We start from the raw sequence: 16,502 nt of genomic DNA, 5'->3' as shown, positions 1-16,502 counted from the left end.
GTGGTTGCCCAGCAGGAGAACTATAAATAAATAAGAGCAATATACTTCAAAAGTGCAAGGAAAAGGTAGGACCATTTTATCCTTAACAATGATAAATATTTGAGAAGACAGATATACCTATCCTGATCTGAACATAATATAAAGTATGTGTTTTAATACTGTGTGGCACCCCATGATTATGCACAATTTTATGTTGCCTTAAAAACAGATTTGCCTTCATTGGATGAATTAGAGCTTAAAATAAAATTGAAACTTAAGTAAGCACTTTTCACAGTACCTCACACACGTCAAGTATGCTGCATTTCTTCAAAAGTGAAGTGCCCTTTGACCCCTGTGACTTCCCTGTCGTGCTCCCAGTGCCCTGGTGTACATTATAACCACTCAGGGTATAACTCCCCATGTATGACCCACCCTCAAATCAAACCCAAAAGGCATTCAACCATCAAACAGTAGACAGTAAGTTAAGTACCTTGTACCCCAGGCCCAACTGATAAATGGCAAAAATCTGAGCTGCATTAAGAGCATCACTGAACAGGTAAACCGCAGTCATCTGGCCACAGAACACCCGATTCGCATCCGCTGTCTCCGATGATCCCAGGAAGCATTTGTCAAAGGTCTGCAAGAGAAGCGGGTTTTACTTAAAAAGTACATATATACTCTGGGAGTGACAGATAGCCCATACAGAAAATGAAACACCATGAGTTAAAAAATCTTCCATTTGAAGATAGAATTTTATCCACATTATAATATAATATATAATATAATATAATATGTAAAAAAACAAATATGCATATGTTTCTTTCTGAACTATACATGAATAGAATAAAAAAATCATTTAGCACTTATTCCTTCACACCTGGAGTGGAAACTGGGGAATGGCATCTTGAAAATGGATGAACACAAGTTCTCTAAGTTATAATAAATACAACTTGTTAACAAAGAGAGAATAAAAAGAGAATCAGACAAGTTGATATGATACTAAGTTACAAAGTTAAACATCTCAGTTGAAAGGCAAGCTTTGTCTGAAGCAGGAAAATGATGAGCTTGGTTTGGGACTGTGAGGCCTTTCTCACTGCACCCTTTTTATAGTAAAGGCTGGGGTGCCTCATTAGCAGCGACTGCTGCGAGACTAAGGAAGCTGATCCTTCTTACCATCAACACAATGTTCTGGGGCTCAGTGTTTCACACCTATTTCCAAGTGTAAAGTGAGTAGATCGTATAGTTAGTAAGTGACAGAGCTGAGCTTCAGAGGTGTTTGATGCAACACCATGAGTTCTGAAAGCTAACATTATCAACATGGATAGAGGTAGAAAAATGGTATGAAAGGTAAATGGCAGATGAGTGCTTAGTTTGAAGCCATTTTTCTTAGTGTTTTCTCATAAGCTTTCTATAAGAAGAATGTAAGAAGGAGAGAAATAAGATCATTCCTATTTCCATTCTAACCTCTGAGTTCTGAAAACATAATAAAAGTAATAGTACCAACAGCGGAGATGAAGTATATGCAAAGCGCATAGGCATGTATCAGCTAATTTCTTTATAAAATAATCATCTTTATCTAAACACAGAATAATTTTATGATACAATCTTAATAATACCTTATCTGATAAGTCAACAAGTTTTATCTATAAATAATAATAAGACAGTAGCCAAATTATGCCTATAAAAATACATTGTAGTGTCCAAAATATATACTCAGATTTTAAAATATTCTTGTTTATAAATTTCATCCCTTTAAAATAATAGTTTTTCATAGTGTACTGATTATTGTTTTGTCAGCTTAAGACAGGCTAGAGACATCTGAAAGACAGACCCTCAGATGAGAAAATAGCCTCATCAGACTCGCCTGTAGGATGCTGTCCTGTCCACTGTGGACAGTGCCATCTCTGGACAGATGATCCTGGGTTTGATAGGAAAACAGGCTGCACAAGACAAGGGGCTCAAGCTAGTAAGCAGCACCCCTCCGTGGTCTCTGCATCAGCTCCTGCCCTGACTTCCTCTGATGACGAACAGTGATGTGAAGTCAAACAAAGCCTTTCCTCCCCCGGCTGCTGTCATGGTGCTTATCACAGCAATACAAATCCTAAGACACTTGGCAACGTTTTTGAAAGCACTTACATCACTGGTGTTGACAAACCATGTTATCTCTCCATAGGAAGCAAGTTCCCCATTCACGTAACAGCGAAGCTCACTGTTCTTCCACCGGTTATAAATGTGTACTATAGTTACCATGTACCACTGAGGAAGCAAAAATAACGATGCTCTTACTAATACAACCACATTGATAATAACTAAAATGGGGAAGATTTTAATTAAACTTAAAAATAAAATCTGAGTACTTTGACGAGCCCAACATTCAATTTCTAGAACAGTATTTATCCGGGGAAAATCATAGCAGATTAATCTTAATCACTAGATAATTTTTCCAGTGTAGTATTATGAAATTTTCAAATATATCACCACAAATAACTAGTACAATTATTTTCTTTAAATTTTGAACATTTTCCCATAGTAACTTAAATGCATAGTTACTTAAATGCACTTTTGACATGTTATTGACTCTTTTCTAACTCTAACTTGTATAAAAGAAGACAGTATAAAGTAAGTATCATTTTCTTTTCTCCTTAATTTCTCATAAAGCCTACGAATAACCACACTGGAGAAATGGCTCTATGGTTAAGAGCATTGTCTGCTCTTCCAGAGGTACTGAGTTCAGTTTCCAGAAACCACGTGGTGCCTCACCATCTACCTGGGGAATCTGATGCCCACTTCTCTTCTGGCATCCAGGTATACATGCAGCTTGAGTACTCAAATACATACATACATACATACATACATACATACATACATACATACATACATACATACTATTTTTAAAAACCCTACAACTAAATGTTCAGTCATTTTATGACCCAAACCATAGCAGTTAACAGCTACCAAGTAACTTAAACATACTTAGAAAAAGCATAAACAGCTGCAAAACCACACATGGTTAACCCAGAACTCTGCAAGCTGTGTAGCTTCTTAAAGGAGCCGACTTCGGAAGAGCACATACCTTTTGTGGCTTGAAATCAAATTTCACACAATGTTGGAAGCCTTTTCCTTTTGACTTTATTGAGGTTATAATCAAACAGCCTCCAACAAAATGAGCAGAATAGCCAAGACCTTTGCTGGTTCTGAAACTATGAAGAGTAAGTTATTATTTTACCTCGAAATAGTCAGTCTCATTTTCAAAATAAGGTGCTAACACTAATCAATTCTAGAAATACATACCAATACAAATATGGTTTATCCTTGTCAACATTAATATTATTTACAGGATCCATTCTAAGCCAGGTGTGAAATGTAAAACCATTCTGGTAAGGCCATCTGGCTATAGGAGGTAATGCAATAGCCTAAAGGAAAGAAATAGAGTTATTAACTTGCTTGAAAATTTTTATTATGGAACTCATAAAAATGAGACTTTCCATGTTATGGGTCTCTGCTGTGTCGTATTACTTTAAGTTATAAAAACATCACAAAGCAGACTTTATTTGGAAAAAACTTTTAGTAACTATTAAATCTTCCCAAATAAAAATTAATAAATATTAATTAATTAAATGAAACATTCAGTGTAGTTTCCGAGACCAAACTCATGTGTACTTCACTTTTTTACTACAGAAACAGCCAGAAAGATTCTAATTTAAAGAAATAGTACTGCAATTAAACATGAAATTTGACCAAAAAAAAAAAAAGATAGAGCTAGATGGAACGAGATTATAAAAAGGGCTTAGTGTGTGTTACTTTTGTGAACTGGTCATGGAGATGCACACCTTTAACTGCATTCCTGGGGAGGCAGAGCAGGCAGATCTTTATGTGTTAGAGTCTGGGCTGGTCTACATGGCAAGTTCCAAACCAGCAAGAGCTACATAGTAAAATTTTGTCTCAAAAAAATTAAAATAAAATTACATATATGTGCCCAAAAATCAAAATATATGTCTCGAAAGCAGATATACTACTAGCCAATAGAAACATGGAAAGATGCTCACTATTGCTAAGTCATCAGGAATTTATAAACCAAAATGACAATGACAGGGATGGAGGTCTAGTTCAGTAGAGCAGCACTCCATTAGAATATGCAAAGCCCTGAGTTGGCTCCCCAGCACTGGGGACAACATCCCACACACACACACACACACACACACACACACACAGAATCCCCAGTATAGCATTAATTAGCATCATCAAGGGGAGAAACTGGAACTCCCAACACTGTTAAGGAGACCAGTTCCTCAAAGTGTAATCAGAGATCACGAAACCCAGAAATCCCAATTCTAGGGTTATACTCAGTAGAAATAAAAACTTACACCCATATAATCAACTATACACAAAAGCCCTGAGTTACATTTGTCTTCAAGAATCCAAGAGTTACAAATTCAAAATATCCATTAAATAAAAAGCAATTAAATGTGAAAGGCACACACAACAAACTGTAAAAATCCATAAGAAGAAATAATAGACTGCAGATACAAGCCATGATATAATGAATCTTGAGAATATTACGCTAAGAAAAAAAATCAACCCCATAGAGCACATGTTTTATGATAATTATGTATATCCATGGTCCAGAACTGACAAAGTCAGAGAAACAGAAACTAAATTGGTGCCAAGTGTAGGGATTAATGAAAATGTTCTAAAATGGATTGTGGTACTTTCACAACTTAATACTTTAAATTGTATACTGTAAGTGTATGCTATAAATTATATACCATAAGATATGTGAATACAGTCTCAATTTCTTTAAAAAATTCACACTATATACTTCAAGCTTGTTATTAATATCAATTTTATAAGCATTGTGTATACATGATATATACACATATTCTTTCATATGTATTAAATATGCCAAAGCATGAGAATCACAGGGACATTGTACTGGCTAGTATTGTGTCAACTTGACACAGCTGGAGTTATCACAGAGAAAGGAGATTCAGTTAAGGAAATGCCTCCAGGAGATTTAACTGTAAGGCATTTTCTCAATTAGTGATCAAGGGGGAAAGGCCCCTTGTGGGTGGGACCATCTCTGGGCTGGTAGTCTTGGGTTCTATAAGAAAGCAGGCTGAGCAAGCCAGGGGAAGCAAGACAGTAAAGAACATCCCTCCATGGCCTCTGCATCAGCTCCTGCTTCCTGACCTGCTTGAGTTCCAGTCCTGACTTCCTTTGGTGATAAACAGCAGTGTGGAAGTGTAAGCTGAATAAACCCTTTCCTCCCCAAACTGATTCTTGGTCATGATGTTTGTTCAGGAATAGAAACCCTGACTAAGACAGACATACTTATGTAATAAAACTTGCAAAACTAAAAGCACATGATTTTATATGAAGTTGTACTGAACTAAACCTACTCAATTTTCAGTGTATGCTAAAGTTTCTTTTACCTAAAATGAGAATAAACATGAGAGCTTTATTAATGATAATTTGCCTGTTAACGTACATCTCCCTTTTAAAGCTATCTTTGAAGAAAAAGATGAGTTGCTGAAGTTATTTTAACTTATCCCTTAAAACTTCAAAAGCTATCCAGATGAACTTGTCCTATTTTCAAGATGCAAGTAGCAGAATGGACAGATGTCAACCTCAGAAAACTACAAAGGATAAATCTTAATATCATGCGCTAAAAACCAGTTCCTCTTCTGAGAACACTTCTGCAGGTCAGAGGTGAATAATAAGCTCGATGACAGGAGACTAAAGTGACCTGAAACCTTCAAACCTAGATGCCTAAAGAAAACTCACAAAGGAAAAGAGCCATGAAGGTTTTAAAAGGAAGTCATAGATGCTGTGCTTTCACTGTTTGAATTTCACCAATCAGCTGAGTGATACGAAACACACCTACAGATTCGGACGCTCATGATGCCAAGGACATAGAACTCTTAGTGAGAAGCTAGCTTGGGCAACAAGGCCAGACAAAAGCAAAACAAAATAAGAAAATATCACTAAAGTATCTGGTGTTGTCTTGTTTCATTTTATTTGATGAGACAGGGCCTCAGGGAACATACTAGCCTCAAATTCCCTATAGCTGAAGGTGACCTTGACCTACTAACCTTCCTACCGCCATCTCCAAGATTTTGAAATTATATGCATGAACCAAGACACTCCAAGTGTCCTTCTAAAGTATATTATCTTTTAGCAGATAATGCCTAACTACATAGAACCAAACAAGCAGGCAAGACTTTATGGTTAGCAAAGTAATAAATGGAAGACTAGTTCAGGGAAAGAAAAGATTAAAGATCTTCGAAAAATAATTTAGTATAGACTGACTGATTAATAATTAATTGATATTACAAATATCACTACCATACATAATGATCTTATTTATAAAATATTAAGAACAGAATAGATAAAAGGGGTAAGGATGTAGCTCAGTAATAGTGTGCTTGCCAAGTATATCCAGCTGTGGTGGCACACACCTGCAATCCCAGCATTCAAGAGACTCAGGCAGTAAGAGCTCTAGTTTAAGGATAGCCTGAGCTACTGAGAGTGTGATCTTAGCCAGGAACTGTAGAGAAAGACCTTATCTCAAAAACAAACAAAACAAAACTGTATTTTTATAAGAATTTCTTGCAAAGCAGGATAATATGCCTGCTAAGTTTCAAAGAGTCATTCTTTTCTACATACCAGATCTTAAAAAAAAAAAAAAAAAAAAAAGCAAAATATTCGAAAAGACAGAAAGTCAAAGTTTTCCATACTGGCAACTACTTAAAGTTACAAAGAAAAAATTCACGGACTACTACAACTATATATCTATGGAAGACTGTAATTCCTTTACTGAACCAAGCTTTGAGCAGGCAGCTTCCCCAAATGTTTTAAGCATCAATTTCTCTGTCTCGCAAACAGCTAGGGGAAAGCTGTTCTAAGGACTGAGCAAGCTCACGCAGAAAAGCCTCTGCCTAACAGAGAGCCGGAGCTCGCCCCCTGCATTTGTACTTACTGCAGCGCTCTTTCCTGGAAAGTTGAAAAAGGCGTCAGGACCGTACTTCTGAGGCATGTGCTTTAACACTGACAGCAGCTTCCCAGCGTGAGGAGGCTACAAAACAATGTGTCATTAATCACTCTGTTCTCTATGAGACAAAACATTTAATAACAGTCATGCTTTAATAGATACAGAATAACTGAATAATACTATGAACTAAACGGTACATATAAGAACAAACAATGCCATTTTCAAATACCTTAATGATATAGTGAATTCTGTAACTTTTGGTAGTACTATACAACACATTTGTTGTTCAGTAAATATGAACAATTCTCACCTCAAACACTTCAAAATTGAACTTTATAAGTCACAAACTACCTCAAACTACCACCCAGTCCTTTAATACATCTTAATTTAACAAAGACTAAATAATTCTTACTTATATTCCAATGCACTTTCTAAAAGTCATAATATTTTAACTTCACAACAAACCTACGAGGTGGTTCTGTTATCTTCCTAATTTTACAGAGGAGGACTCTAAGGCAGAGAAGTGCGCTTCAGGTGATACAGTAACTGATGGGGTCAGGATCAGAACTCAGTCTAACTCTAAAGACCATCATTTTAGCCATAATACTTTCACCAGTTATAGTATGCCCTCACTCCCCTGTCTCTAATAGAGACCACCTTTAAAACGGCCTACCAGATCAGATCTGTATCTCCAACTTCATTCTATCCACTATGCCTTCTCACAGAATTCTTTCCACAACACTGCCTAAGTACAAGCTATTCCTTTTGTTTAAAAGGTGCTCACTAAGCCTACCTCACTCTCCCGCAACCAAGGAAATCCTTCATACCCTTCAAAGCTCATCTTAATGTCGACTTCCTTGGGGCAGTCCTCCCTGAACTCAGAGAACTGATTAAATTTCCCTAGCATATTTCATTCCCTAGCATATGCCTCAATGCACAGCATATATAAAGGGTATATTATATTATACCTGTTTTAATGTTTCTTTGACCCACAAAAATATCTAGTACATGAAACAATCAAGAACTAAAATGAAAATCTCATTAATATTTATAAGGAAAGCCAGGGGCAATCAAATACACATTACCATCTTAATCAGTCTATAAGGAAATACAGTAAAAATATAGGACATCCATTCTTCTTTATTACAAGCTGAAAGCAGGGTCAAACCACAGGTGAAACCATTGGCTTGCTCCCATCTTATTTTGTTTACTAGTCTAAGTTATTATTACTATGTTAGAGTTTAGTAACCTCTTATCTTAGCAGTAAATGAAAAACTTCAATCTAAAAATAATTTTTAATCAACCATACCACTCAATTATAAAAATAAGCTTAATAACAAGTAATCACATTCACTTTTACATATATTTCAAAGAAAAATTAAGTAATAAAAAATAATGGAAATAGCAAATACATTTGGAATATGACGGCATTTTTATCTAGAAAAACCATTCCTCCAAATTCCTTTTCCTGTCAGTGAATCAACAGTCACTGTTGTAGGATGCTAAACTGGAAAGCCTTTTTTAAAAATTGTCATATTTCATATTACAAATAACCTTGATCATCGATGCACACACTCCAGATGTAAAAGTTATTGATTTGTGTATAGACTTAGATTCGGGGATTTTTCACCCCACTACTATCAAAGTCAAAGGTAGAAGTAGCTGGCGTGTAGAACGATAAAGAATTGGTAGTTTAATTTTTACCTTTATCTTCTAAGCCGTAAGCACTTATGTTAACATGTCTAATATTAGTGTTATGCAGTCTGTCAAAATGTTTCTGTGGACCTGTAAAGTGGCTCAGCAGATTAAAGGTGCCTGCCACCAAGACTGACAACCAGGGTTCAATCCTCAGGACTCACATAGTAGAAGGAGAGAACCAACTCTTACAGGTTGTCCTCTGACTATCAAACACGATAATGGTACATGTGTGCATGCCGTGCGCGCGCGCGCACACACACACACACACACACACAAATGTAAAGAGAAAAGTGAATTTTTCACAACACTTAAATGACTTTATATTACATATACCATTTGGCTGATTGATTACTCTCTTTCTATGTTTTTGCATTTATTTATCTTTTCTGTATAATGTTTTTTCAATACAATGTATCTTGACCTTGACTTTTCTCCAACAACTTTTCACTGATCCTTCCCACCCCGATAACAACCTAGCTTCTTCATGTGTTCTCATTCCCCCTCTCAATAACAAAATTCTAAAGAAAAAATGAAAATCAAAACAAATGGCAATGAAAAAAACAGCAACGCAAAAATGGCAAAAACAAAACAAAAATAGACATACACCAAAAAAAAGAAGAGCTCACTTTGAGCTAGCCAACTACTCGTTAGTATGGTGCCTGCCTTGGAAGGTGGGGGTAGGCCCAGTGACACTCCATTGGAAAACACTGATTTTCCCTTTACAACAGTTATGAACTGCAAATACCTTCTTAGTTAGAGGTGGAACTTTTCAGCTACCTCCCCTTTTCAGTTCTGTGCACTGGTTTTTAATTGTTATACAATATTTATTTCTAGATAATAGAGGGTAATGGGGGATAAATATGATCAAAATAGATTGTATATATGTATGGAATTGTTAAAGAATAAAAAGTATGTTTAAAGTAATCTGAGCATGTTGTATATTTTACCTAGCCACTATCTTCACGATGATCACTCATGCTGACAATTCACGGCTATCAAAAGTAGGGTTCCAAGGTGAGTTGGAGGGATAAATAAATGTAGTAGGGATAAATAAAATCTAAATACCTTGTATACATCTACAAGGTTTTCAAAGAGTTAACATATTTTTTTTAAAACAACGTTCAGCCGAGCGTCTTCATGTACACTCCCTTTTGGAGCTATGTCCAGGCATTGGAAAGTATCACTCACTCACTGGATGCAAGTGTATTTTATGTGACTGGGTAGCACTAGATTTCTGTCCACTTTGACCCCACTGATGCTCAGTCCAACCAAACACACAGGTTTATTAACCAGAGTGATCCAACTCTGGCTCACCATCATTGTATTTAAATCCATAATATTATACACAAAAGATAACATGTCAGTATTTTTACATAAATATCACCATTAATTGTTCTGTATACATAGAACTTCTGTCTATAAAAATATATCTGCCCACAACCTTCACAATTTCCTTGTTTTTACTTTTTATAACAATACTTTATTATATAAAGTATTGATTATATATTCTGGATAAGTTATTTAAACATAGAACAAAATCAAACAGTACACTACCTCTTCCTGATATAACCTAAATAAAAACCTAGACTTACAAACAACACCATAAAGAAGAATAAAACTGTACAAATGTATGCTACAAAAATAATTTTCTGACTTGGAAAAATAGGCACATTAAGACTCTGCCCATTCAGAAATGAAAACACACTAAAACACCTTTCTAAAGTCAACTTATCACTGCACAGAGTGGCAGCCAAACAGCATATGAAGGAATCATGGAGACGCAAAGAATGAAACTCAAGTGGGTGGTCTCAAGGGCTAAAGGACAGTGCTTTCAGATGAAGGCGCTGCAGAGGGAAAGCTCCAGAGGCTTGGCTCAGTAACAGCATCACAGCTAACAAGGTGGGGCCAAGACACTGACCTACAAAGATAGAAATCACCCGTGCTCCACGGATCAGGCAGGGACCTTGAAGGAGCCAGGCTTCGCTAATAAGGAGAACCAGCCCTAGTGTGATAAGCCATTCTAAATCGAAATGGGAACATTTAAAACTAGTCTTAAAAAACAAAGGTTATCCTGAAGAAATTCATACATGGCTCTACAAACAGCCTAATAATCTTAACAAAAAAATGACAGCAACATATAATTCACCTTACCTAACTATGTCATAAAATGTAACCTATAGCCAGGAAGAAACACCAATGGATAAAATACTGCTCAAGAAATTCGTCTAATTACAGAAACACGCAGATAAGAACACTTGCTGCTACTATTATCAGTCTCATCACTGTATTAGTAACACTGTCAAGAACTGAAAGGAAAGTATGAACATAAAAGAATTCTGAGGTGGAGGGAAGCTGGAGAGACAGCTTAGTGAGTAAAGCATTTGGCGCACAAGCATGAAGACCTGGGTTCAGTCCCCAGAATCCACATTTTAAAGGCAATGTGCATAGCCAGGCATGGTGGCATACACCAGGCAGCTAACTGTGAGTTAGATAACTGTGAGGCTATCCTGGCTACACAGTAAGTTTCAGGCCAGCTACAATGGGACCCTGTCTTAAAAAGAAAGGGTGGAAAAGAGAGGGAAGGGCAGGGGAGGGGAGAGGAGGGGAAGAGGTGGAGGGAAGGGGGAGAAGGGAAGGAGGGAAAGAAGAGTGAATAAGAAAGAGGTGTGACAGTCCATGCTCATAATCCCAGCGATGAAAAAGTGGAGATAAACAGATCCTCAGGGCTCACTGGTCAGCCAACCTAGCCTACCTGGCATGTTCCAGTAAAGTAAAAGATCTCAATAAAGTAACAATTAGACAGCACCTGAGGAACAACACCTAGGCTGCCCTCTTGAACTCCTCAAGCAGGTACACACACATAAACATGCACAGAACACCAAAGAGAAAAAGAAAAACAAAAACAAAAACAAAAACAAAAAGAAAAGAAAATTTTAAGTTCATATTAAAACAATAATATCTATATAAAACAAAGCTCAAAAATAAGACAAAAAAGAAAAGAAAAGAAAACTGAAGAAAAGAAAAACAAAAGCAGAAGATCTCAGTGGTCTACAGGGCAGTATCAAGAGCTCTAACTTAGGTGCTACCAATGCACCAGTGCACCTCAGTGAACAGGCGCCTGCGTAAGGCTCTGAGTTACACAACCCCAAGTACAGACAACGAGGGAAAAAAATCTTTTTAAAGAAATGTTTAATATAATAAAACCTAAAGTTACCTAAAGTTTGATGCCCTAGATGATGGCAAAATGAAGAATAAAGGAAGTACTATTCTTAGAAATAAAGACAAATTGCTTTCAAAATTTGATGAAAATTACAAAACCACAAAAAGCAAAAACTAATATTGTAAACACACGGTTTTCTACACAGGACCATAATTAAGTTCAGTTACCATCAATATAAAACATTTGAAAAACACCAAAGAGCTGGAGTTTGCAACATATAAGCTAAAGGATATAAATTTTAACATGACAAATTGTAGAGCAAAAATACAGATTAAATTTAATACACCTAAAAATTATAAGGCAGCTGGCTGAACTAAAGATAATGATCTTTAAAGTCATAATGGCTAGAAACAAAAATGGAGCAAACATTTACTAGTATTCCTCTAAAAAAAAAAATTAGTGAAATTGCTTTTGATAAGGTACCTGGAATTCAGAGCAAGTTCCCCACCACTAATTACAAAAGCCCATCAAATTAATCACATCTAAGGAGGATGGCTCTAACCTGCAAAGACCCTGCTCCCTGAATATGCTGTGCAAATTGAAGGGCCATTACCACTCAGAACAGAAGGAAATTGGATGCTATGTAACACATTTTCAACTCCAATTAATAATAGATATATAGTTTTAAAACACCAATTTAACAAGGATCAAAGTAGTCATCTCCCTAGGACACCCAAATAAAAGCAGCTATGCACACAGAAATGCTATTTTGACTGATGGCTTCTCCTTAATTTGACATGTAGCACATGTAGAATAATATCAGTCACTTTAGAAGCTACGACTGCGCCTGGCAGGGGAACTTCCAAATACTAGTGCGTTTAGGGCTTAGGGTGTTTCATTTTCACTTGTTCTCTTTACCCATTGTCCTTTATCTCCTTGAAGTTTACTGAAGAAAAGCTTTAGTTCTCTAACTGTCAAATTATAGCTGGCCAGCACTCCCAACATGTCAACGAGAAGATCTGAGAAAAAACAAACAAAATGAAATATGTGAGCTATTAATATTTCTAGAGATAAAGAATTAAAATACATGACTCGTTTGCAAGTCTGGATACAAGAGGTATAGATACATGCCATGGGGCTGAGAAGATGGTTCAGTGGTTATGAGCACACACAGCTCTTCCAGAGAACCTGAGTTAACTCCAGCTCCAAGAATATCTGAGACCTCTGCCCTCTACAGTCATTACACACCCATACATTCCTACATACACACACACACACACTTAAAATAATGAGTAATATTTTAAACAGATAATGTGCTATATAATCATGGAATTTTTTTCTAAATTGCTAAAACAAATTTTAAAGATACAATATTTAAGAATCAAACTGTTTCCTTATATATATTTCTACAGAAAAAGTTATACCTGCAATCATACTGTCAACTTTCTCAATTTTCCCAAGTACTTTTTCCACGAGGCCTACTTCTGTGCAGACTTGAAGATTTCGTATGCTCTTCTTCAGAATGGCTGTAAACATGCTCCAGACTTCTGCTTGGCAAGTGACATCACACTTTTCCAGTAGCTCCACCATGCACATAATGCTCTCACCTTCCTGGATAATGAAGTTCATCTCCAAATCAAACTGGCCTCCTACCAGCTTCAGGGAAACAAATGAAAACATATATCAAGGCATTATTCTATATTCATTACCACTATCACTTGCTCCTAAACTTCAAATTAGCAATAACTACCCATTCGCATCATCCATACCCACCAACAACAAAAGAGTCAACTTTTTTTTTAAAGACTTATTTATTGTATGTGAGTACACTGTCGCTGTCTTCAGACACACCAGAGGACGGCACCAGATCCCATTACAGATGTAGTGAACCACCCAGTGGTTGCTGGGAATTGAACTCAGGGCCTCGGAAGAGCAGTCAGTGACCTCTAAGCCATCTCTCCAGCCCTTAGTCAACTTTTTTTAAATCTCAAAAACATAAAGTCTCTGAAGAAATTTTCAAATCTAGGTAGCAGAAAGTAACTTAAGACTTAGAATACAGAAAATGAAATATTTTCAAAGTAACAAATATAGAGTAACTTAAGAAAGCTACTACCAGCTGCATGAAATGATAGTAAAGTCTTTTATAAACTTGAGAGGTAAAAGCTTTTCTAAGCTCTTTAGGCCAGATGACACTAATCCCAGTGCTTGAGAAGAAACAAGAAGATCAAGAGTTCAAGGTCAGGACTGGAAAGGTAGCTCTGAAGTTAACACAGAGTCTAGGGTTGGATCCCGACATTTACATAACAGCTAACATATAACCATCCTTAATTCCAATTCCAAGTAACTGGGCACTCTCTTCTAGCCTCAAAGGATAACAGACACACACGTGGTATACTTACATACATTCAGACAAAACACGCATACACATAAAATAAAAGTGAACTAATTAAACAAGAAGTGCAGGCATGGTGGTATGGTGATACACCCCTTTGCCAGCATTCCAGAGGGCAGAGGTGAGCAGTTCTCTAAGTTCAAGGTCAGCCTGATCTACTTAACAAACTAGTGAGACCCTAGCTATAAAGAAAGAGAGAAAGAAAATAAGAAAGAATTAATTAATTAATTAATTAATTCAAGATGATCCATCACTAATTAGTGAATTCAAGGTCAGCCTGGACTACCAAAGACCTTGTCTCAAAAAATTGATTAGTTAACTAGTTGGGAAAAAAGATTTTGTAAAGATTTCTGGACTTGTCACTGATAAACTTAATTAATATGAATTAAAATTCTGTCTAGGGTCTATAGTTCAGTGATAGAGTGCTCACCTAGTATGTATAAGACTCTGAGCTTAAAGATCAAAACTTCAGGTGACAGCAGATGCTGGAGAGGATGTGGAGAAAGAGGAACACTCCTCCACTGCTGGTGGGATTGCAAGCTTGTACAACCACTCTGGAAATCAGTCTGGCAGTTCCAGAAAATTGGACATAGTACTACCGGAAGATCCAGCAATACCTCTCCTGGGCCTATACCCAGAAGATGTTCCAACTTGTAATAAGGACACATGCTCATTTATGTTCATAGCAGCCTTATTCATAATAGCCAGAAGCTGGAAAGAACCCAGATGTCCCTCAACAGAGGAATGGATACAGAAAATGTGGTACATTTACACAATGGAGTACTTCTCAGCTATTAAAAACAATGGATTTATGAAATTCTTAGGAAAATGGATGGAACTAGAAAATATCATCCTGAGTGAGGTAACCCAAACACAAAAGAAGTCACTTCATATGCACTTACTGATAAGTGGATATTAGCCCAGAAAGTTAGAATAACCAAAATACAATTTGTAAAACACAAGAAAATCAAGAAGAAGGAAGACCAAGGCGTGGATACTTCATTCCTCCTTAGAATAGGGAACAAAATACCCATGAAAGGCGTTACAGAGACAAAATTTGGAGCTGAGACAAAAGAATGGACCATCCAGAGACTGTACCACCCAGGGATCCATCCCATAATCAGTCACCAAACCCAGACACTATTGCTTATGCCAGCAAGATTTTGCTGAAAGGATCCTGATACAGCTGTCTCTTGTGAGGCTATGCCAGTGCATGGCAAATACAGAAGTGGATGATCACAGTCATCTATTGGATACAACACAGGGCACCCAATGGAGGAGCTAGAGAAAGTACCCAAAGAGCTGAAGGGGTCTGCAACTCTATAGGTGGAACAACAATATGAACTAATCAGTACCCCCAGAGCTCGTGTCTCTAGCTGCATATGTAGCAGAAGATGGCCTAGTTGGCCATCATTGGGAAGAGAGGTCCCTTGGTCATGCAAACTTTATATGCCCCAGTACAGGGGAATGCCAGGGCCAAGAAGTGGGAGTGGGTGGGTAGGGGAGCAGGGTGTGGGGGAGGGTATAGGGGATTTTCAGGATAGCATTTGAAATGTAAATGAAGAAATATCTAATAAAAATTTGAAAAAAATAAAAAATAAAAATGTACTTGATGTTTAAAAAAAAGACTCTGAGCTTAATCTTAAGTAATTTAGGGGAGGAGGTACTTAAGTACATATACAAAAATATCATGAAATCAAAATATAATTATACACTAGAGAAAATCATTCATAATTCATGTTGTAAATGTAAATTACTTCCTAAAGAAAATTTTAAAAGTGAAGTTTGGGACAAAGCAATGACTATAATGACAACAAATGACACCATGACATATGACTAAAACCTCACATTTGTTCAGAAAATTAATATTAAAGACAAAATAAAAATCATGTATGTTATTAAAAAAATCCATAGCCCTAATAATGTACATAATAAAATGTACTATGGGCAAAGGGAAACAGGTGTAGTTGAGGAAATGGGCATGGCATCTGTGGAAGTCCACACAGAAATAGAATGTAAGATTAAAAAGTAACCTTTTTGAGCATAAGCATGACTTCTGGTCAGAAAGTACTATAAAGTCTCAGAAAGACAGCTAATGAGCAATAAATCTCCAAAGTCACAAAACACCAACAACCCTATACAGTGTTACACATAATCACATTGTCCTAAAGTCGCTAAAGTTAGCTGGAGGAAAGCAGAAAAAGGAAAGGCTTTGTGAAAATCATTTAGACAAGATAACTTCAGGAACACTTTCTAGTAGACAGAAACTGAAAGTTCTCAAC

The 16,502-nt window shown here is 36.6% G+C and overlaps 1 protein-coding gene across 9 annotated transcripts in view; it reads right to left on the bottom strand.

The window, feature by feature from the left end:
- Lrba (LPS-responsive beige-like anchor) overlaps positions 1-16,502 on the bottom strand; it is a 559,239-nt gene that overhangs the window by 484,214 nt on the left and 58,523 nt on the right. For all 9 annotated transcript variants that reach the window (XM_006502347.4, XM_006502349.4, XM_006502350.4 and 6 more), the window contains exons 3-9: positions 13,253-13,484; positions 12,747-12,847; positions 6,959-7,054; positions 3,271-3,392; positions 3,053-3,179; positions 2,116-2,235; positions 470-616 (exon numbers count right to left, since the gene is read on the bottom strand). In XM_006502347.4, coding sequence (XP_006502410.1) covers positions 470-616; positions 2,116-2,235; positions 3,053-3,179; positions 3,271-3,392; positions 6,959-7,054; positions 12,747-12,847; positions 13,253-13,484 — 945 coding nt within the window. The remainder of the gene's footprint in view (positions 1-469; positions 617-2,115; positions 2,236-3,052; positions 3,180-3,270; positions 3,393-6,958; positions 7,055-12,746; positions 12,848-13,252; positions 13,485-16,502) is intronic.

Source organism: Mus musculus, chromosome 3 (genome assembly GCF_000001635.26).
Source record: "Mus musculus strain C57BL/6J chromosome 3, GRCm38.p6 C57BL/6J".
NCBI lineage: Eukaryota > Metazoa > Chordata > Mammalia > Rodentia > Muridae > Mus > Mus musculus.
Note: the sequence above shows the minus strand (reverse complement) of the source record. Positions and strands in the feature narration are given on the sequence as shown.